General features: G+C 39.7%; 1 protein-coding gene across 1 annotated transcript in view; it reads left to right on the plus strand.

The window, feature by feature from the left end:
• THSD7B (thrombospondin type 1 domain containing 7B) overlaps positions 1-23,281 on the plus strand; it is a 299,407-nt gene that overhangs the window by 116,433 nt on the left and 159,693 nt on the right. The window contains exons 5-8 of the mRNA XM_088168384.1: positions 7-258; positions 6,362-6,531; positions 17,840-17,995; positions 19,579-19,776. Of these exons, the coding sequence (XP_088024510.1) occupies positions 7-258; positions 6,362-6,531; positions 17,840-17,995; positions 19,579-19,776 (776 nt within the window). The remainder of the gene's footprint in view (positions 1-6; positions 259-6,361; positions 6,532-17,839; positions 17,996-19,578; positions 19,777-23,281) is intronic.

Genomic DNA, 23,281 nt, shown 5'->3' on the forward strand with positions numbered 1-23,281 from the left:
CCACAGCCTCTGCCTGCAAGACCCCGTCCCCGTGACCTCCAGGTCCTGTGTCATGCCCAAGGACTGCACCACGTCTGAGTGGTCCCCATGGAGCCCCTGCTCTCACAGCTGTGCCTGGGGCAGCCTGGCCCCGGGGCTCCGGAGCCGGCGCCGCAGCGTGCGGAGCGTGGCCGTGGGCGCCGGGAAGCCGTGCCCGGAGCTGGAGGAGAGGGAAGCGTGCAGTGCAGGAGGGAAGGCACCTCTACAGCCCTGCCCCAGGTATGGCCAGAGCTTTTGGAAGAGGTTTTGGAAGTGAAGAAGCCCCTGCAGATCCTCCTTGCTTGGTTTGTGCATGGAGAGGGTTGCATGTGATCAGTCGAGATCATAGATTTGGTCATTGCTAGCTGTGATTAGTGCTATTATTTATTGTTACTAATACTCTTTTAATTGTTGCTATTTTACTTATTCCTATTACAGTAATTACACTTATTTGTAGCAATACATTTGAATTGCACCCACTACAGTTTACACTTCCATATTTTAAAAGCTGAGAGCAGTTGCTCTTGTTCTCTGAAATGTACTGATTGCTGTTTCAGGGAATTTCATCAGGTGCGCAGAGACCGGACAGGTCTCCACAGCTGAATTTTTATTTGCTTTGAAATTGTAATTTTTACATAAGATTTAATGATTCCTCTATATCTCCCCATAAAAAAATCCCAGTCTTGCTTGGGGAAGATGGGAACTGCTCGGAGGTAATAGCTTGAACTTTACTTCAGCTTACCTCTGCATGCTTCTTGAAATGGGAAACTTTGCAGTCCCTCAGAGTTTGCTTGGTTTGTGGTGTGGAGGAGAGAATCTCACCTTTCTGGTCTGCAAGCTCGTGCCATTATGCTTGGCCAGGCTAACAGAGGAGCTTGATAGTGTGCTTTGAGAAGAAAATAAAATATTTCTTGATTTTTCATATAACATGTTCTGAGATTGACTGCAAAATGCTTAAGGATTGATAGAATTTTATATGCATGCAGGAAAATCTCCCTGTCTGTAAATGAGTGTGTTTAATAGGAGAGCTGTTCAGTGCTCAAGTCATGAGTTTCTGGGGCTTTTACCAGATACTGCCAAAACCTTCTATAAAGCCTTTGCAAGATACATTTCTTAGGAAGGCATCGCCTGTAAAAGTGTCTCTGTATCACTGGGCTCATTCAAAATCAAATGCTGATCGTTTTTATGCACCCTGCTAGCAGAAGAGAGGAAGTATAAAAAAATATTCTGTTGCTTGATTACATCCCACGGAAAGGCTCTTACAAAGTGATTTTTGCTCCTGTCCAAGTGCACATCAATTTCAAAGACAATAGATTAACACATTGTCTTGCTGATTTTGTACAGGAGCGTGGGTGCAGGTGACACCTGATTGGGGGAGACTGGCTGGAAGTTAATCAGGGAGTGAACAGACGTGGGTCTGTCCCTGGTTTCTCACTTCTCATTTTTGACATTGCACTGTATTGAAGGGCAAACGGTTGTGTAGAGCCAGGAGAGCCCAAAAGGTGAGAAACTGCAAACCACTGATAATTTCTGTAGGTGCCTCTCTCTCTGTAGAAGAAAATCTGTTGTTCTTTCAATGTGTTGCTGCTATGCCCAGGTATTCATGAGCCTGTGAACTCTGAAACCTTCCCCACCCGTTACGCCTCCCTGCCTTGAGGCAGCGCCTCTGGGGCAGTATCTGCATGAGTGAGGATGAGCTCTAATGTGCTAGCTCAGAAAAATAACGTTAAACTTGCAGGTTAATAGAGCCACTTAGCTGAAAATATTAAAAAGTGCAACTCTGGTATTTAGGTAATTGTTATTTCTAGGGATGTAATATCTCAAAATGCAGGTGGTAGGTTATGACCTTCTCACACTGTGCAGAAGAATTTTTCAGCAGTGCCTGGTAACTAGACTTTGATTGATTCACTCAGTATAAAGAAACAAGCAAGAATGAAAATCCATAATATTGCAGTTTATGCTGTGTGTCTACTGGATGTAAGGCTGTGGGGACCAGGATTTTGCAATAATTAACAGAAGTAAACAATGTATGTTATTTAGGTTTCAGCAGCTGATAAAGATTGCTATTGGTCCATATTTCAGTTTGCAGCCTGGTGATTTGGTGTTGGTCCTTGGGAATTGGTGACTGAGCTACTGGAAATAGCTCAGATTGGAAAGCAGTAGCTTTCCAGACATAGAGAGATGTAGTATTAATCCCTGTGAAATAATACAAGAAACCTTAGATGCTCCTATTCTCTTTATTTTTTGCAGGAGTAAAAAACTACATTCTATTTGTAGGGTAATACCTAGAAATATTACGCTTTTCTCCCGCTTAAATATATGCCACTTCATCTGTGGTTTGCTGAGGCTTACCAAACAATGATCTTTTCTTTCTTCTCCTTAAATGAATATGATGAATTTAAGGAGCTTCAGTAGAAGAAATAAAAGAAGCTCTACTTCATTTGTCTGGTCTCCACACAAACCACTCATTTTTTTCTGTTTGCCTGATCAGATTAGTTTTTACATTTTTTAGTTTTTTCACCTTGAAGGTGAGACTCCTGTTTACTTTCTCAGTTCCTAGAAATCTTCTGTTTTTTTAGGTTGGTTTGGAAACAAGTAGTCTTTCCTTTAGCTTTATTTTTAGAGCAAGAATTTTCCAAAGCATTCTTCAGCCATAGCAAAGAAAATGGGCTAGGACATAGACAAGAAAAAGTTGCTGAGCAGAAGGAATGGGATTAGGAAGAAATTAATATTATATTTAGAAGAATATTAGGAAGAAATTCTTCATTGTGAAGGTGGTAAGTTGCTGGCACAGCTTTCCCAGCAAAGTTGTGGCTTCTCCAACCATGGAAGTGTCCAAAGCAAGGTTGGATGGGGCTTGGAGCAACCTGGGATAGTGAAAGGTGTCTGTGCCCTTGGCAGGGGGTTGGAATGAGATGATCTTCAGGATCCCTTCCAGCCCAAACCCATCTGTGATTTTATGATTTTCTAGAGGCTGTTTGTTAATGCAGGGGCAGACAGCACCCCATTACTGAATGAAGGTACATATTGTGGGGTTCATCCACTGACATTATAAAGCAGCAGCTAAAGAGATAGATAGCACTTGCAGAGTTGTGCTCCACAGAGAGAAGTGGGTGAAGTTATATTCCAGTCTCCTAGAAGGATCCAGAGATGACAAAAATACTTTAAGCCTCAGAACTGCTCAGTTAAATATAACCTCTATGCCCATGGCAAAGCTACAAGTTAAAGGTCCTATCACAGGTAGGTGGCACAGGTGTAAATTTGCTGTTAAATGGGAAGGGCTTTTAATTTTATGACTGAAGTTTGCAATAACATCTATAATCAATAGTCTAAATGCAAGAAAATAAAACACTTTAACTGCATGTAAGACTCCAGAGCTTCACGCTTTGTTTTACCTTTGGTTATTTGTTCTGAAAGGATTAAGTGCTTAAAAAGCTTAAACACATAGGAGGTGATTCTACTTTCTTTTATTGTGATATAAATTTGGGATAGTTCAATTAAAGTGAATGGGTATATACAGGTATAAAACTTGTGTAAACACTAAGAGCTTAAGTCTTATAGACTAAAGAGACCGAAAGGTTACTATAAATCGGAAAGATATTGAGCCCTTGTTTGTTTCATAACTGTCATGGAGTCATCAGTTTTAAAACAATGTATTATATCTTTTTTATCCTTGATGTGTCGCTTTCATGTTCGCTGGGAATAGATAGATTTTCCAGAATTATGATTATGTCTTCATATCATTCATTCTGGTTGTGGTTGCTACGTTACGAGACAAGGATATAGCAAAAACCTCTCTTTGCTTTGTTGGAAATTCAAAGCTTTTCAGAAGTTAAATGATGGAAAATGGGACTGTTTTAAGACTTGATATTTTTTAAAAGGCTTATTGCTGAGATACAGGTGTGATGGTATCACTTTTAAAATGAGGTTTATTATGCCCAAATTAAAGATAAGGCATTAGTGTGAAGTAGTAAAGACTGGAGTGGAAGTGCAGTGAACTGTGCTAGAAGGCTCTGGAGTTATACTTGGGGAGTGGTAGCAGCACTGCCCTTCAGCCCTTTGACCTCCTGGTGGGCTTGTTAATGGCTATGCAAATGTGTCCCTTTTAAGGTCAGGATTTGTTTTTGGAGCACTGGCCAGCTGAGGACATGTGCAGGTAAGAGCAGACAAGGCTGAGGCTTGGAGCTGGTGCCAATGGCATGGTGGAGCGCTGAGAGCTGTCCTTGCACACTGCTCACACACAAGTTACTCTGGGAGAATATATAAAGGGATTTTTTTTTCTTTTTTTTTTTAAGGATTCCGGAGCTGAAGAAGTTTAATTATCTCTCTGAGCTCACATTTAGTTATTTTGCATAATTTTAATCACTGATGGCCTAATTTTCATAGGTGTTAACTCCCACGGCTCACGCTGAATAGGAGAAGCAGATGCTTACACCTCTGGAAATGAATCTTTAGTATCCAGAGTTCACAGCTGACTTCCTAAGCCAGATATTGATAATGAGTTTTACCTTAGTCAATTTTTCTTTTAAGAAATATTTCCTTAAAACAACTATTTCCATGGCTGTGGAAAGATGTGTGTGTTCTATATTTAAGATTTTAATTTCAAAAGTAGACCTGAAAAGCACAGAGTTCTGAAGGTTGTAGAGGAAGAATCCTCTTCACCCATTGTTTGATGAAGAGCACTTTTCATTGTCTTTATGGTTGCATTTAACTCTGGAGACCCAAGAAATGGGATTAGGAATTCCCAGAAGGAACTCTAGGAAGAAAAAGAAGAATTCATATGTTATGGGAGTTAGGTATTTGATACTTGCCATGTGAAAAGTGTGTTCTTTATTATTTTCTTTGGGTATAATGAACCTTGTGAGTGTATCCAGATTTGCACAGTATACTGTGAATTATTTAAGAGAGCATGAGAGCTCCTCTGAACAGTACCTGTAAATGCAAGTAATTGGCAGCATTCACAAATATTTTCTGTGAGTACATTACAAAATTTGGTAGTGCTTTGGGGCTAATAAAAAAAATAATTCACAAACAAAAAATCATTCACAAAATAAGCTAGCAGAACATTGATGTGTGCTCAGATTAGTGTGTTTATTATTCAGAGTTTTGAGATGCAGGTTTGCTTGCCACAGCTGTAGTCAGGAGCAGACACTCACTGTGGAGAATACACAGAATTATGATGTGGAAGGCTTTTTCTGCAGAGACACCCCACTGTGTTTGAGTTTGCAGTGATCAATCAGCAGTTAAGGAACATATGTAGTTTTAACAACTGTGGATCTGCTGTAAAAGGAGAGAGCATTTGTCTTGAGAATAAAGGAAGGAAATTATTTTATGTAGTTTACATTACACAAAACCCAAAGATTCTGGGGTAAAAGCAAACTAGAAAATTTAGAGGAGTGGAGGCATAAAGCAGCACAAGTGTGAACAGATTGGTTATAAAAACAATATTGCCTAAGATTTGGGAAGCTCGGGAAGACTTTGGGCTCTTATTTACTCCCCTCATACTGTGACCTGTGAATCAAAGCAAACTCTGCCTGTGGAAACAGTTGTGTTAGAAATATGCTCTATGTTTATGATGGGGAAATAAATTCTGCTTTCCATGGATACACAGCACTGTTTTCCCTTTGGTTTTAATAAGTTCTTCCTGGCATTTAAGCTGGTACACGCCAACAATTGTTGTCTGTACAGCAGTCACCTACCTGTGCCCCAAAACGTTATAATTCCTTGAAAACCTTTAATGCTCTTTAGGTGTGAATGGAATATAGAATGAAAGTGTTTTTTTCTAGAGCTTGCTGTGTACACAACTTGTGGAAAATGGAATTAACTGAGGTGCTTTAGCCAATCCCTTGAAGGAACTGGCAGTACCATAGGCACTTAGGAAGGTCCCTCTGTGGAAAAGCTGCAAGTGCTTGGAGCTCCGTTGAGGCGTGCAGGATTTCAGCTGTTAAGGGCATTTCAGAGCGAGGTGTTCAGCTCTTGGCAGAGAGGGGTGGTTTAGTGCTTTGAGACACATGTTTGAAAACTACCGTTCACACTTAATCAAACCTCTTAATCTTCACTCATTTTTTACACTGTGCTCAAAGGTGCTGTCAGGATGATTTAGTGTTTCAGAATGTTTAGGAGATTGGTGCTCTGTCAAAAGTTTTACACAGGTGATCCAGACAAATAGCACATACTTAACCTATGTAAATGTAACACTCAAAATGTTTCCAAACATTCCTTGTTTTGGATAGGAAAGTGCTGTTATAAAGATTAAACCAATTGTATTTTGTCATCTTATAAAGTACCTCTCCCTTACCTGTAGTCTTTCAAAAACTCATTTTACCTATTCTCTTTCCCAAAGGTTTGCCTGGAGGACTTCTGAATGGAAAGCTTGCCAAGTGTCTCTGCTCCTTGACCAGCAGGACCCTCAGCACCAGAAGCAGGCAGGGCTCTGTGGAGGTGGGATCCAGAGCCGGGTGGTCTACTGTGCCCAGATCATCGTGGAGCCGGGGCCACACCAGCTGAAGGAGGGTGCGTGTGCGGGTCACTCTGAAGTGTTGGCCTCAGTACCTCTGAGTAGGAGGAACAGGAAGAAAGAAGTAGATAACGTGGAGTCATTGGTAGCCTTTGGCTTGCTGATGCCCTCCTTGTATCCATGCTTACACAGGGAGGTGCTGCTCGGAAGGAGCCACAACCTCCTGGGATGAATTGCTGCCGGTTCTGTTGTTCACCTGCGTTGGGAGAGTTACAAAGGATGAAGGATCTAAATTATGCTTGGAGTTGACTTTTCTTCCTCTGTCATATATCAGGAAACCCAGTCTCTTGGTAGCTGAATGCACTTATCTGTGGTGTAGTCTTAGTTTAGAATATAAAACAGGTTGTCACACACCATTCCGGATATGGCTTTAGCCTCTGCTTCAGGTTGATACACAATCTTTCTTGTGATTTGAAGGGGAAAGCAAAAATAATATTGTCACAACTTCTGAGCAGACAGACGGGTTTTGGACTCTGGAAGTGAGTTATATTTCTTTTAGAAGAATAATAAGTAGTTACAGATTCACAATGAATAATTCATCATAGGCTGTTTTATTTACTCAATGTAGTGCTCTTGCAGAATGTGTTTTTGAGCAGAGATGTAAGATAATAACAACAGAATATTGTATCTTAGATTTATTTACTTACAGAGGAGAAGCAAGTGTTTCCCAGATGCCCAGTGTGTGTCCCAGCATCCATCACAGACTGTGGTTGTAGGAAACCAGACCTGTTTTAATCTCTATTCAGTCCATGCACAGTGGCTGATTCACCTCTCCCAGACATCTGGCACTACTTTGCTCTCCCAACACAATCCCTCTCTCTTGTTCCACACAAGTGTGTGATGTAGGGGACTTTAAGAGTTAGAAAAGTGCTGTTGATGAGAGGTGTGTGGAATTTATTGACTTAATACATCCTTCTGAGCACTCCTGTGTTCCTTGCAGCCACTGCGAGGCAGGTTGGTGAGCAGAGAGCTTGACCTGACTTCATTCAGTCTTTATTCTTTGTCAGAATTGTGAATTTCTCAGGAAGACTAGAGGAGTGCCTCTGAATTCCTTGAACATTTACATATCTCATAACCAGAGTGGTGCTACATATCCAGTGTGACCCACGTACAGCTTTTTCACTTGCTCAAAGTTCAGTTCAGTTTAAAAGTTGCAAGCCCTCTCCTCAATTAAAAAAAACCCCAAACCCTGGGATACCTCTTCCTTGTATTTCCACTTCTAGTCTTAAAAAAAAAAAATTCATATAGGGAACTGAAAAACCCAGATGTGCAGAGCGATTGTACAAGGTCTAAACTATTACTGTAATTTCAAAGCAGTAGTGCAGATGTAGAGCAGTGCTTGGAAAGTGAAAATTCCATCTACTGTCAGCACAGTTACACACAAATGGAAACAGGGAAAGCCTTCCCTATTATCTCTCCTCATCCAGTAATATTCAGTGTGTCTCATTTACTAGCTGACTAATTTTTGTTCTTTGAATAAATAAGGAATTACGTATTTTTTGACTTTTTTCTTCTGGCAATCAGAACTAGCAGAATACTTTTATTCATCACTAAGGCATCTCATCTTTTACTGTACCAATTTTTCAGTGATGAGGGGAAGATGAGGAAGTTAATCCTCTATCTATAATCAAATATAGTGTCTAATTGCTACCATCAAAAGCACAGTAATTTTTCTTTCTTCACCTCTTGAGTGTCCTTAAAGGGATCATTCAGGAATCAAACAAGCGAGTCTAATGGGATATTACCATCCATCACAGTTGTTATTCTTCTGGTTACTTCCAAAGAGAATTTGGACCTGGGCCCAATGACATATGTGAAAGAAGATTTTGTCCCATGGTCTCTCCAGCAGCATTCTGGGATAAAATATGTTGAATCTTAGCTGGGGACAGGTACCATCTGTGATGTGTTTATACATACTGCTCAAAGCTCTTTTATCCCCCAAGGATATCTCTCCCATTTTTTTTATTTGCTTAGTGTTCCCATCTATTTCTTCTTTTATTAAAATGTCTGTGTTTGGAAAGGGAACACCTGTTTCCTTGAGTCCCTATATATCAGTTGTTCAGAAGGTTAAGTCTACTGAAATCTTTCTGTATTTTGATTATAAGGTTCCAGCTTGAAGATACTGAAAATGGAGAACTCTCACTCAGGTATTACTTTAAGAAATGCATTGACAAGATTTCATATTTTTCTTCCCCAAGAGGTGACCTAACTAAGAAATCCCTGTCTTGATCCAAGTGAAGTTATATGTTTTTTAAGCCTTGAGGAGGAACTTCATACTATTACTATGAGTCTTTGGAAGAAGATCTTGCAGTCTTTGGAGTCCTTGGTGATTTTCCTGCATTCTGAGGCTGTTAAATTTGCATTGGTAAAGTGATGTGTACTTCAGAGGTCTGTGTTCCTGTGTGTGTAGGTAATCTGGGTGAAGAGACTGAGCTGGTTTTAATGCTGTTCTCTCCAAAGAGTCACATCCCTCCTCACTTGTGAGGCTTTTGTTAATTTAGGCTGAACTTTAACCTGATTACCTTTCAACCAGTCCTGCCGTTTTTAAATATCTCACTGAGTTTTAACATGTTTAAATTTATAATGCTTAATTTTCACAGAGAGGTTGCAATGTAGTAATTCCAGAGAGGGAATTGGCAAATCTGCATGTTTGAGATTATGTTGCTTTTAAAGAGGAGACACATTTTGCACAGAAAGTAGCACAGAATATGCAAGTGAGGTACTTTTGGTGCAGCCCTTTCTGTCCTTCAGCTCTGAATAGTCCCTGATCCCCCTGGACATCCCATTTCTGGAACAAACTATAGGAATGATGGTGACTACCCTTCTTTGTACTTCTTTTTTAAAGTAAATCTGTTCACTCATATGAAAACTCATTTTAAGCAAAGCAGAAATGCACATCCTTAAGTTATTTTCAAAGCCAGACACTGCTACCATAGGACACACGCTTTCTTATCTTCTGTAAGTAGGCTTACAAAAAGAGATAAGATTTTTTTGGGTTTTATGAAATTTTATCTGAAGTGTAGTTTTCCATAATAAATTTTAATTTATCTGAGTCAATGTCACTAACTAGCAATCCCCAGTGTACCAACAAAAAAGACACCTGGAAAAGGTAGGGAAGGGTGTTGTGCAACAATCTATTTATGAAACCTTTCCTTGTTTGGCAGTACAACTCTCCTCTCAATCACAATAAATTATTCCAGTGATACAGGAATGAAAATTCCTCTTAGAATCTGGGACTGGTGTCTGTATTTATGTTCAATCAGTTAATAATTACATGTAGTTCCTAGATTTAATCTTCTACCTCAGGATTTTTTAACCTCCTTTTCTGAAGACCAGGGAGTATCCTTCTGTTTTCTAATTAATTTTGCTTTTTGGATTTATCTGGAAACTCTATCTTTTTATCAGTAGTCTGGGAGATGGCAGTCTTTATAAAATGCTCCAGAAGTATTTCCTCTCTTCTCTGAACTAGTTTCCTGCTGTCTCTAGTGGCTGGGATTGCTGCTCTTTCCATATTTTCTGTAGTTTTCTAACTAGGGTTCTCTCTGCCCTGTCATTCTTTCATAAAATTGTGCCTTATATATCTTGACATTTTTCCTTTTTTTACTTGTTTGAGTGAGATCCAATTTACCTCTTGCTTTCAGAATTTTCTTAAAGTATTTTGCAGCCTGTCTGCTTAAGTTTTAATTATAGGACTGGAAAGACCTTTGTGAAATAATACTTTGCTTCCTTGAATCCTCTTTATTGTTTACTCAGCATAGTAAATTTGGCAATAAAATGTATTTCTTATTACCTGCTCACCAGAAATCATTGCAGGTTCCTATTTTCTTAATCTTTCTTATTTTACATCTGAAAATCCACACTAAATTCTCATGCCTGTACAAAGTTCTAAAGTTTTGTTTACATTTTTTTTTGCATAATGAGTTTCTCTATCATATTTGTCTCCATAAATTTATCTTTATTTGAGCTTTAATTTCAATAGCAGGTATGTGACATAGTTGTGACTTCATCATTTTTGGATAGCTTTTAGCGTTACCCTGCAAAACTATTTCTTACAGAAGTCTCTATTATTTTTATATTCCTCTTTCCTTTGAGAGAGATTCAAACCTCTCCTGTTAGTAGACATAGTACCTTGCTTGACTTACTCCACTGCAATTCCCCAGCCTATACTAATTTTTGCTTTATTTTTAGGATGCAATTCCACCTGGTTCATTTTACATCAGATTATTTTTTTTATAAACTTGTGTGTCGCCAGCTGTAGCAGCAAAACCTCCTTTAGTCTGTTTACAACTGAGGACTTGGAAAATACTCAAGTACCTGTTCAGGTCTAATGGTTACTCTCTGATCCATCCCTGTGTGTATTCCCTTATGTAGTTTTGTCTTACAAGCCCCTTTACTGACAGAATCACAAAATGGTCTGAAGCTGAAACTGGTCCCCTGCACTTTCATCTAAGTCCTACTTCTACGAGTCTCAAAATTATTATTTTATGGCCTTTATATATTCTTGTTTTCCTCAAAATATTGAGCTTTCTCCCTACTGCTGATAGACAAAAATGTCTATCCCTTTCTTATCTGATGAGTGAATTTTTCAGACTCTTCTTGATTCCCACATGGGAAATATTTTGACATTGTGTTTTGCTTTTCAGATATTGGTGCCTCTTTGGACTTGCACACAGATTAATTTGAGGAGTCCTTTTGTTCATATCTTCATGTTATTCTCTGTTTATTCTCATCCCTTTCTTTTTTGCCCCATTGTCTTTTTTAGCTCCAAAATGTGCTTTTTTACTCCCTTTGCTCTGTATGCTCTTTTTCCTAATGAGAGTGCCACAATTTTTTCCCTGCAAGTTCTTTGTTCTGCTCTGAATCATGACCTTCCAATGTGTGTCTCCTGGGGGGATTAGTGTTTCAAATCGGTGCATGTGGCATCTGTTCAGTAAACTATGGAATATTTTTGGGAAGAGGACAATACCAGCAGAAAGTCCAGTTGGAATGTGCCACCATCCCCTTGGGTGGCAGAAGTCCTGTGGAGCACCAGGTCTGACTCTTTAGGAAGTGGAGGTTGGTTGTGCAGGTTGCTGTTTATGGCTGTTGCCATCCTGCATATTTATAGGGGAAGGGCTGTGTTGATGGAGATAAGCTGCCCGTGGGAGTTGATCCAGGTTATGTACTGCTGTTGGAGTGAATAAGATCCCTGTGTAGAGTGTGAGCCCTATATTAAAGGAACACCTTTTTTATTTTTTTTTCTGTTGTTGTTGTAAATTTATGCTGGTGAAACTGCAGGAATGAGAAGATTAATTTACTCTGTGGAAATTAGAATTTTAGGACTTTGATGTTCAAAATCCTGTTTTCCTTGTCTGGTTTATGAAATTGAAAAGGAATAAGTTAGAATAGATTAGTAATGAGAAAACTTGACTAGGACTGTAGGAGGGAGAGAAATGATGGTCAGCAGTGGTGTGAAAAAAGCTTTGTTGAGCTGCTTCTGGTACAGCAACAGGAGCATCCAGCCTGGGGCTTAGCTGACCTGAATCACAGAAACCAGAGTGGTTCTCAGGTGGAACCTCTCCCCCCCCAGGATCCCTCTCATCCCAAACTAGTTATTTATCACTAGGATGGCTGTATTGGCTTGAAAAGATGAGAAATACACCTCTGAAGTGTGAAATATATTCAGGGAAGTCTATATCAGATTTATATTGCTGGATGCCAAGTTATTGATCTGTAAGCTCACCAAATGCTGAGCAGAATTTATGAGATACAACTCACATAATGGAAAAATAAATATGTAACAGCTGGCTTCTTCAAGGGAAACCCTGTAGAAGCAGGAGAGGAAATGATTTTATTCAGATTGTTGTAGTGCTTGACAGTGGTGTTTAAATGTGCATTTCAAAAATTTGAGTTTGAATCCATTAAGGAAAAAAACATTTCCCCTAATGTCTTACAGAGGTATAGTATTTTCAGTTCTTTCATATCTTAAAACTAATTAAACTAAAATGAAGTGAGTAATGTTTAAAAAGACTTTGACAGTGAAAAGAAGCGAGGCTTTTAAGAGGTGCCTTATAAATAATAGGACTTTTTTTTGTCAATAAGCTATTTGTTATGACCGTGAATAGTTATCCCTTTATAAATGCTTTAATTTGTTTAGCTGGCTGTGGTATGCAGCAAATAATATTGGAACCCAGTTGGTTCACATGAGATACTAGGTTTTAGTCCAGGCTTTTATCTTTGAAAGCTAACATTTTAATTGCATCTGTATTTTTTATAATTATTTCCTGCCACTGAAACTGGATTAATTTCATTCAAGACAGTGATGGTTTGTTCTGTGTAATTTTGTTCTGAGGTCGAGGAGCTGCATTGTGTTCAGACAATAACATGGAGTGAGATGAAAAATTAAAAGGATCTGTGTGTACGAGGCTATGACACGAACTGGGACACTGGGGAGAGAGAACGAAGCCAGAGGTGTCTAGAACAGGAGACACTGGAGATAAATGAAGTTTGTGTGCCTAGGCCAGCTCTGCGTGGAGCTGCCACAGGATCCACACTGGCTTAGCTTTGGGCACCTGTGCCACATCCTGGCGTCCCAGGCACATCACAGAGGTGCTTTTCTCGTGCCAGTCACAGAAGAGGTTTCTCCTTCCCGTGGAATGAACCCTGAACTCGGCAGTGGGCAAAGCTCCCACTCTTACGAGGCTTTCATGAAGTTTTCATGGATTTTCTTCCCGTTTCATAGCTTTTCTTCCCTGCTTTCCTTGTTTCTTCTCTCACCCTCTCTGGTGGTCTGCTCCAGCGATTTCCAGCTTTTTATTGATAACAGCCAAATGCTCAAATATCCCACATAATCCTTCTTTCCTTCCCATCATTGCCTTTGCTGCCATCTCAGCATCCGTGTTGCCTCTGCTGTTTTTCCTGGACACTCTTAATGAATTGTCACCTCTGATCTGCTCAGTCATGTGGCTGCTGGTGGGGAGCCCCGTGCTCACTCTGAATATTTGCCAGATATGTAGAGTCTGTTGTTAATCTCCACAAATTCTGCTGTAGCAAAACAATGCAGTATCCCAGCTGAGACCACAGTCCTGTTGAGCAGCAGAGGAAGGACACAGGGATACTTTTTGTCTGTGTCACTTTAATAAAATTGTGAGGATTTTTATTGTTCTGAAATACATTAAGCCATTGTTGCTCTTGGCAATTCACTATTAACCCTCTTTCATGCTATGATTAGCCTTCTATTCATATGTTTTTCCTTGTCTATTAAATGGATTTTAATTGAAAATAGGCCTCCGACTTTGTGCTTAGTGGCTTCAAAACTAATTGATTCTTCTTCAAAGCATAAAGGAACCATTTCCATCACACGTGGGGTGCTTTAGGCCCTTAATGGAGAGTTGCAAAGGACTGGGGTTGGTGCCATTTCCAGGCTGGTCAGATTGCATTCACCACTTCTCCCTTGTGTAGTGTTTTGTTTTTGCTATAAAAATGTCTTTCAAGTTAGAGAAATGTCTTGCAAATGTTGTGCTGGGTTTACCCCTATTGTGTTTTACACATGAAGGTGTTTTTATAACATAACTCACTCCTTTGTGGTTTTCTGAAGTAATTTCCCTTTGTATTGATCCAAGTGTCTTTGGTTTGTAAGTCCCAGCAAAGGCAGTAAGAGCTTTCACAAGGATATGCCATCCCTTTCTCATACCTGCCTTGTATCCTGGCAATTTTTAATTTGGATTAGTTTTGCCATATGGTAAATATTTGGATTTATTTCCTTGAGAATTGAGCATTACCTAAAATATGTAGAAGACAGACCTGATAATCTTTGTGTGTATTCCAGATATATTAGTGATATTTAGAAAAGTCTCATTTTGGTTTTAGTATGAAAAATACTTGGGTTTTCACTGTAAAAGGGAAATGTAGTTAAACTCCAGGAAAAAGTGTTATTTACCTCCTGAAGAGTTGAAAAACCATATTTGACAGGACCCCCTGCAAACAAAATGCCATCCTATGCGTTTCTGCCTCTGTCTGGTCAGCATTGCTTTTAACATTGTGTGGGTATGTATGCCTGCAAGTATCTGTCCACATGACTGTATTCAAAAGATAATTTATTTATTGGCTTAAAATTACATTATGGAAATAATCATATCAGAGCTGATTTCCTCTTCCACTCTTCCTTCACATCATTACCTCAGTAAAAATATATAGGGAAACAAGACACTTTAGAACCCAATTTATTATCTCCTGCTGGTAGCAATAACCTGAAAATAACAGCAAATAGTAAAATTCAAACTTGAGGCAAGACACTGGTGCTGGGAACAGCTGCAGTTGCATTTATAAAGGATAGATTCAATATAACAGCTATAGAAATGTGCAATGTTTCAGAGGCTCCCAGATTAGTACTTGATTGCTTTTTCAAGTTTGTTCTATAGATTGGGAAGAACACAGGATTTTAAAAGGTATGAACAAGCATCATAAATAAGCTGCTGCTTGAATCAGAGATGTTTACTTCCCCTCCCACTCTTTGCTTCCCTGGCTTCTGCTTTTCACCTTCCTCCAGAAACGTGGATAACATTCCAAGGAAAATAATTATCCAAAACCCACTTTTTCTATATGAATGCAGGAAAATGCCACTACAGAGTCAATTACTGAATGAAATCAGAAGGTTGGCCCATTCCTAAAGACATTCCAGGCAGCTGTGTTCATTTATCATAGGCATAATGTCAGGTTTTTTTCCTGAATAGGGCATCCCCAGCCAGGCTACCTGTGCCATTTGGAGGCTGCAGTGTGTGAAAATTTTGGCATTTAAAAGGTTCACAGAAAAGATCCCCCTTATCATTCCTTTATAATAAAAAAAGATAAACTAGTTGATATATAAATATAAAAGAATGGCAGTAGAAAATCACATCAAGCTTTGTAATAAACCAGATGGAAATCAGAGTTTTTAATCAAATGGCTGAAGAAGAAATTAATTTCTCTTTTAAAGAGGACCCTGCTGGATCCTGTCACTCTGGGTGGAAACTATGTCTCTCTATACCTGCCAGGTGTTGGATGGTATTGCATATGCATTTATCATTACAGCTTGGGTTTTTTGTTCTGGTCTTATTCTTGAAGACTGACTGGAGGATTGCAGTTAGTTTAGAGTGAGGAGAATAAACCGGCACAGACTTGGAATGTATTTGGATATTTGATGGGAATAGTATTTTCTGATTTACCTTTTATAGAATGCAAAGAACTATGTAAGGAAGTAAGCAAACAAGCAGCCTTATTCCAGTGCCAAATAGGATGCAGGTCCTGGGAAAAGAGCTCCCAGTGCTGGAATTAAATAGGGTGTCAGCACAAGGGAGGAAGAGGAGCAGGAGGGTGGTTGACAGGGAGAGGAAGGCAGGGATTTCCATCAGAATGGGAAGAAGTCATCCATGAATCTGAGATGGATCTTTAACTTTTTGTACTCAGTTTTTCTTGATTTTTTTAAAAATCCAGAAGCAATTTAAAATAGTATTAGGCACACTGGTTAGTTTTCAAGGAAGGAGAACCATCCAGCTGTATCTAGGCTTCCACATTTAAATAGTTAAATTCAGTATAGTAACCTAAAAATCCGTGAGGAGGGAAGAGCTATTCCTGGCAAAGACACCTTGAGTCAGAGTAAAGCAGGACTGGACTTTATTCCTTGGTTTGACCATTTGTACTCAGTTTTATTTCATTTCATTTCTCCAAGCGAACTCAGAAAACTGATACAGTTTTGCAAAGCTTGATGCTGAGAGGCAGGTAAAGCCATGCATGAGACTTCTTGGTAAAATAAATACTCTTATCCTTAAAACTCTAATATTTATCTCATTCTGTCTGTCACTTCACTTGCAACGTCTCTAGAAAAGGTCTCTTTATGTGGGCATTCAGGTGAATTGGATTTATGCCACCTCGTTCTAATCTTTAAATGAACATGTCAAAGGCCTTGCAGGGTCTCAGAAAACATTCAGAAAATGGTCTTTTTTACCAATGTATTATCTTTCAGCTTAGAGTTAAATCATGCTGTTGTTTCATCCTGTTATTCTGATGAACTGGAATCATAAGCACTGATATTGGTCTGAATATCACTTCAGACTGATAGGTTTAAACTCAGCTTCAGGATGTGCAAATCAGAATTTGAGATTTTTTGAGCACTAAAGTCTTGTGTTTAAAAAAAAAAGTGTTTTTCTTCAAATGATTCATTTCGAAGAAAATGGTGTAATATCAGAAAAAAGGAAAGATTACTCATATGTTGGGCATGTTTTTACAAATTCTTTAAAAATCAATTCTGTGCATGGAAGCAAAGAAAAACAGACATGAAAAATAAAAATGAGGATAAAACAAACTCAGTAGCTATAAAAATTAATGAAGTCTTGGTAATGCCATGGCAGAGTAAACTCAAACAAGCCTTTGCCTTTTGAAAGACTGCTTTGATATTGATTTATCTAAAGAGACAGCCAAATTCAGCCCATAATGTAATTAAAATGCAATATCATATAATGACTCAGAGGACAGATTTAAGAGTCTTTCTCTCCCTTTCTTTTCCTTCCTCTCTCTGCCCCAAATAAAAAGGTGAGAGAAGTTAATTGAATCTAGAAATCTCTTATGATAAATGAAAATACAAAGAGAGTCAACTTTCCAAATCCATTGTAAGTATCAACTAAACTGGTACTTGGCAGGGTTTGGGATTGGCTCATTTCTGGGATAGATTGGAGACCATGGGTACAGGCAGCTCAGGCAAATGTCTGTCCTCCTAGGCAGGGAAGATGCTTCATGCTTGTGTCTATGTAGAAGAATCCGAGAGCTCTGCTCAGTTTTATTGGAAATAATGAAGAAAATTCCAAGGTTTGGACACTGCATCCATAATCCAGAGATGGCAGTGCCCTGAAAGGCATGGGAATGGGGACAGTCTCCAGTGCTTGGGTTTTATTCACCTGCCTCTGCCTGGTTCCCAGTTGCAGTAGGAGCTTTTTGGATTCCCTTAGGTGTCTTTCTCTTCAGTCGTGCCTAAAGAGCTCTCCTTGGCCATAAATGTGGGGATTAGATCCCGGTTTGTTACTCCAGGACTGTTGAAAATCAGCACTCAATCCAGTTTTAAAGCACCTGATTATCACTAAGCATAGTCTCAACTGGCTTGCTGAATATGGGTGATTGAGATAAAACTCCTAAGTGCCTTTCTGAACACAGGATTAACTTTTTGCACTGGGAGATAAGACCCTGAAAAATCACTGGATTTTGGTGCATTCTGGAAAACTAAGGCTAGCTGGACAGAGTTACAGACTTGATTTTCTTTTTTCCTTTTTTTAAAAATTTATTTTATTTTTCTCTTAGTTGCCAGACCAGTTGATGGGAAGCTTTGCCAGGGTCCTGCCCCGGCCACCTCCCAGGTGTGTCACCTGCCGTGCCTGGCCGAGTGCGCGGTGTCCTCGTGGTCACCGTGGGGTCCCTGCCTGCCTGAGAGCTGCCAGCACCGCCACGGAGGGAGAGGTGAGGAGGGAATGGAATATTGCAAAAGGTCTGCTAAAGCTGGGGTTTCACACTGGGCATCGCGAGCCTAATGTGTTTTTTTAAAAAAAATTAATCTAACACAGGATGAAGCTCTTGGATGTGTGCAGTGGAATCTGACCTTTAAAAGCTTTTTTGCCATAATTCATGTGAGAAGAAAAAGTAAGATTTTTCAAGCTGATTCAGGTCCTTTTATCCTGCAATGAACTTGTGCAGGATGATCTCTTGGGCTAACAGCTGCCAGGCTGCCCCTCTCTGATCCCCCTGGAAGTCCTGCTGCATGCCTGGATTTCAGGGCAGTGTGTCAGGATGGAGGTGCATCCCACGGCCCTGAAATCTGGACTCAGCTGGACCCAAGAGGTTGTTCTCATTGTTGTGGGTTTGCTTAAATTCCTGTAAGAAGGATGTGCAAATGTAATTCAACCTCCCTCGGTTTTAATTGTCTGCTGTACATGTTTATTGCTGTGACATGTGGAGATTCCTCGCAGAGCCTTTCCTAAGGCTCTAAGTTGCAAAGACGGCTCTTGGAGTGAGGTCAGGGAATGGATATTATTGTTTGGAAATTATGCTTTTCTGAAAACTGCTTAAGTATGTGAAATGGTTTCAACTGGTCAAAAATTTTCAAACAAAAAGAGAAATAATAAAAAATAATAATCTTTGCAAAAGCATTTAATGTTTAAGTTGTTTTGAATAATTTCTTTTTGCTCATTTGACAACTGCAGAAGTTTGATCTCTTATATTCTCTGGGATGTTTTATTTTTCATTTTCTTTTCTGTTTCCTGACCAAAGCATTACCATGTGGCCTCTGCTAATGCTGTATATTCTCCCCTGCTCCAAGACTGTCAGAGGAAAAACCTCCATGTATTTTTTTCGCCTTTTTCTTAGAATTCTGTGTCATTTGCATAACTTGCTGAAAGATACTTCTGTATTAGTTCTGCATTGTATATAGCAACATGACTTTTGGTTTTATTCAGAAGGAGGTAGATTATGTAATCAATTCTATGATTATTTCTGTAACCTTTTTCTTCCACTTTACATTTGAATCTTCCGGTTTAATAGGATGTCATTTCAAAGAGGTCTGATATGCATTATGTATCAGAAAACTTTATACCTTCATAAAACAGAATACTAATTTCTTAGTAAACTGCTCTGCTGTGTCTCAAAACAAATCTTTTCGTTAGTGGATTCCCAGGCAGAATATAGATGTCATTTATATCTTCAGTTCCTTAACTGTTCCTCTCTTTTTTATCTTAATGCTGTTATAACACTAATATATGCATCACTGGTAAATTTCTATATCTGACATGTATATTTTTATATGTTGATGAAAGGGAAAAAGAAATGTGAAAAATGTGAGTTGCTGGAATTCTTTGCACACTCTTAGATTTTGCATGCCTGGGCACCTACAGCCGAGTGCTGTCCCAATCAATCCAGTTTGTAAATATTGTTCTCTTGTTTGTCTTTAAATCCTCCAGCTCCAGATGCCCCATATAGTCCTCTTGCTACCAGATTATTGTATGAATATTTTTTCTGTTGTGCAGTTAATTGAGCTGTGCTTTTTCCAGGCTTTAGGATGAGGCAGAGGCAGGTGATGGTGGATCCCGTGGGCACCCTGGCAGGTTGTCCTCATTTGGTGGAGTCCATTCCGTGTGAAGATGCGCGGTGCCACGACTGGGAGGTGTCAGAGGGATCCTGTGTGACTGACAGAGGGAAATGTGGGCCTGGACACCGTGTCCTGAAGGCTGTCTGCAGGAGCAGGAAAGGTGAGCTGGGCTGTTCTCCTAAAGCCCCCTGGTTTTTTGTGCCTCCTAAAACGATATTTTGTTGCAGAGCAATTGTGATTATATATAATGGCTCTTTACTGAATTTTTTATGGAACCTTCAGGTTTTTGAGTTGACTGTTTTGCTCCTTAAAGCCTGGGGCTAATAGAACCCAGGATTTTGCCTGGAGCCTTCTGTTCCATTTTATCCAAAAGGGGATGGCTCACCAGTGCAGCTTGTGTGTTGTCATTGCTGGCCTTATTAACACAAAAGTGGGATATTTGTGCTAAATCAGGACTCTCACCGAGGTCAGCAGCTCTATGGGCATTCATATATCAGAATATCAATCCAGCTCCCAGAACTACTTCTATCTTCAGTTTTTAGCCTGTGGTCTGAATAATTCTCTCATTGGGATAACACTGTTACAGTCTTGAGCAGGGATGCTCGGTTGTGCTGCCAAAATTAATACAAGACTAAGATGTAAATTAAATGATTGTACTGAGTAATCCTTCCCTTGGCAGCAGTTTGAGACCTGCAGAGTGTTCAGTGTACAAGTTGCTAATAATGAATAAGTACATTTTTATGTGACGTTTACAAACAGCCAGCAAGATGTTATTTCTTGTGTATGGTTTGAACCTCAGCCAAAAGTTTCATTTCTTGATAAGGTCACTGTTGTCAGATCTTTAGATTCAATTACATGGAGCACAATTTTGCAGTCCTTAGTCACAGCGAGACTGTGCTATCATCTCAAAAGTGGCAAAATTGTGCAACTTTAGAGCCTGATATTGTATCTGAAATGGAGAATTTATCTTTTACCTGGTGGTGAGACCAATCACAGGAAACAATTTCAGGCTGGTAACAAGTGGTTAATTGGTAAGTGGTTAATCTTGTGGGTTGTTTATGAGGCATTAGAACCTGGCAGAAAGAAATAATGGCTGCTTTGCCTGGAGAGCATGAATTCTCCTGAAATATATTTAAATCTGTGTGGTTTTCTTGTTAGTTTGTGAGAATGAGGGGAAACAAATCTTCCGCTGTTACAAAGTGACACAGCCGTAATGTTGAGGAGAACAAAGAGCTCAGTCTGAACTTTGCCCTGTGGTCTCTGCTGATGTGTGATGGTTGCTGTAGGACCAGGCCAGCAGGATGTGTGCAGATGGAGCTGGCATTGCTCAGGAGCACCATGTACTTCACATTGTTAAAGCTGTGCCAGCATCCATCTCTGTGCCCCAACTTGTGCTGGGGACACAAAGCATGTTTCATGGCATGCTCATTGATCTCTGATCAAGCTGTTCTCTGTGGCTATGATCCTTCAGAAGCCAGGCCTTTGAAGTGTCCCTTCTTGACTCAATTGTGCAAAAAGGTATTGGAAGTCTCACAATACCCTTTTCATTTCAATTATTCTGTGCATATTCTAGTTACAAAAAAATATGTTGAGACACTCTTATCACCCCACCAGCCTGAGGCAAATATTGGCACTAGATGTGATCAGTGTCCACTTAAAACTGAGAAGGTTTGACCAGGCAATATCTAGGTTACCAGGCAGGTTAGAATCACTGCTTAATACTACCCTGAAGACTTTCTGAAATCTTAATTGAGTATGTAAGGTCTGGAAGAGTCCTTAAAGTTGAAGCTGGAAAAAGAGTCAAATTGTGTCTTCTCTCAATTCACTAACATAGTTGCTTTGTTCATAACATTTATTTTCTTCTGTAATGTTCTCTTATCTAGATTTCCTTTGCAAAAAGTAGTCTGCATTTTTTTGGATAAAAGTTGGAGTAAGTGTCAGCTTTGCTTAATGTGTTTTACCTGGAATAGCTGGTTAGTTGGCAGTAGGAGGTCAGAAGGGAGTTATGTTAAACTGAGATGTGTCATTTACAGGTGAAATAGCATAAGGCCTGTGTCCATGCTTAGCATTGTACACATGTTCAGTATTCTGTGCAAAAAATAGCCCTGCTGAAAGCTGTATTGTGTGCTGCTATTTTCATTTACTTAACCATCTTTTGTAGACTTCAGCTCTAAAATCCGCTGATTTATCCAGTCATTCTGTCATCCATGCTTGGCATTATTGCTCAGTATTCCTACTGAATGCCTGAAGGATGAAAAAAATAATTTTTTGGACCCTGTTAAATGCCAAAATCCAGTACATCATCATCTTAACAGTTCATTTGGGCCTGGAGTGTGTTGATTAGGGTACTTTGGGTCTCTGTATCCCTGCTGGCAAGATGCCTTCGTTTCCATGTAAATGCCAGACTTTGTGACGTGGTGCTCTCCTCGTGTTGCTGCAGTGTGCTCACTTCTCCTCACAAGCAGCTTCTGTGCTGTTGGTGTCAGCTGTGCTGCAGAGGAGTTTGCCATCAGGCTTCTTGTCCTTTCCTGTGTCTCCATCCTTAGTGGCTGAATCCATGTCCTGTGCTGGGCTGTGTAACACTGGGCTCTCCATGGCTCAGACACAGGAGCCCTTTTCCATGTGCAGTCTATTTGTTCACTTGGCAAAAAGCAGATTCTGGTCACTACATTTTTTTTCTGCCAAGTACTGTCCATGGTGCCAGCCCATGCCATGAGAGAGGGGCAGGGACTGGAGAACCTCCTTCTCCAACTAAAGCATCACCTTGGAATCTCTTGCAGTGTCCTTTCTTTCCATGTTAAAGAGCCTTTCCTTCTGAGATTGTTACACTGGCCCAGGTAACAAACTGCTGCTGGCCTGAGCTGAAGCTTGGACAACTTGGGGACGAGTCACAGATGGGTCAAGCTCTGATTTGTGGGTTTCTCTGAAGATTTCCGTGTCAAAACAACATCTCTGTGTAAGGGCTTGCTTGAACTTCAGTGACGAAACACTTGTGCTCAGCCTAGAGGTACAGAAGTGGCTTTTTGTTTCTTAAATAGGTTAATCTGTAATAATGAAGTGGCTCCACAGAGCACACAGTATGGACAGCAGGGTTTTATGTAGTAGCTGGAGTCTGTAATTTGTGATTTGCAGCACTTCAGCACAGATGAGGAGTAATGAGAAGACAATAGTAATCTCATTACTTTGTCATTATTAGGTGCCTGCTCCCACCTAGGAGTGTCTCTAATCTCTGTTAATAAGTTACTGAACATGTGCAAGATACTCTTAGTGTCTGGTCCCTATCCCTTGAGTGCTTCTCTTCTGTATCAACAGAAGGCAGTAGTGTAATAATCAAATTAAATTAGATAGTGTGTAGAAACACAATGTGAAGTAATGCATAGAATAGAGTTCTTTTGTATGCTGCTTCTAAATAAAATTTTTCAGGATGATGTTTTTTATTTAGCTGGTGAAGGTCAGTGGGTATATTTGGGAAAGTCTGTGAAGCCAAAAGAACAGTATAGGAAAATTGATGATTGTACTAAAAATTGCATTGTGTGTGTCATTGGCTACATTGATCTATAATTCAGGTAAAAGAATTTATTTGAAAGCTCTTTTTTTATATGTACAGGCACCTCAGGAATTATTTGTGATTTTTCTCAGAGTGGTTGTTTTTGGTTGTTCAAAAG

The sequence above is a fragment of the Sturnus vulgaris genome, chromosome 7 (genome assembly GCF_052056855.1).
Source record: "Sturnus vulgaris isolate bStuVul1 chromosome 7, bStuVul1.hap1, whole genome shotgun sequence".
NCBI lineage: Eukaryota > Metazoa > Chordata > Aves > Passeriformes > Sturnidae > Sturnus > Sturnus vulgaris.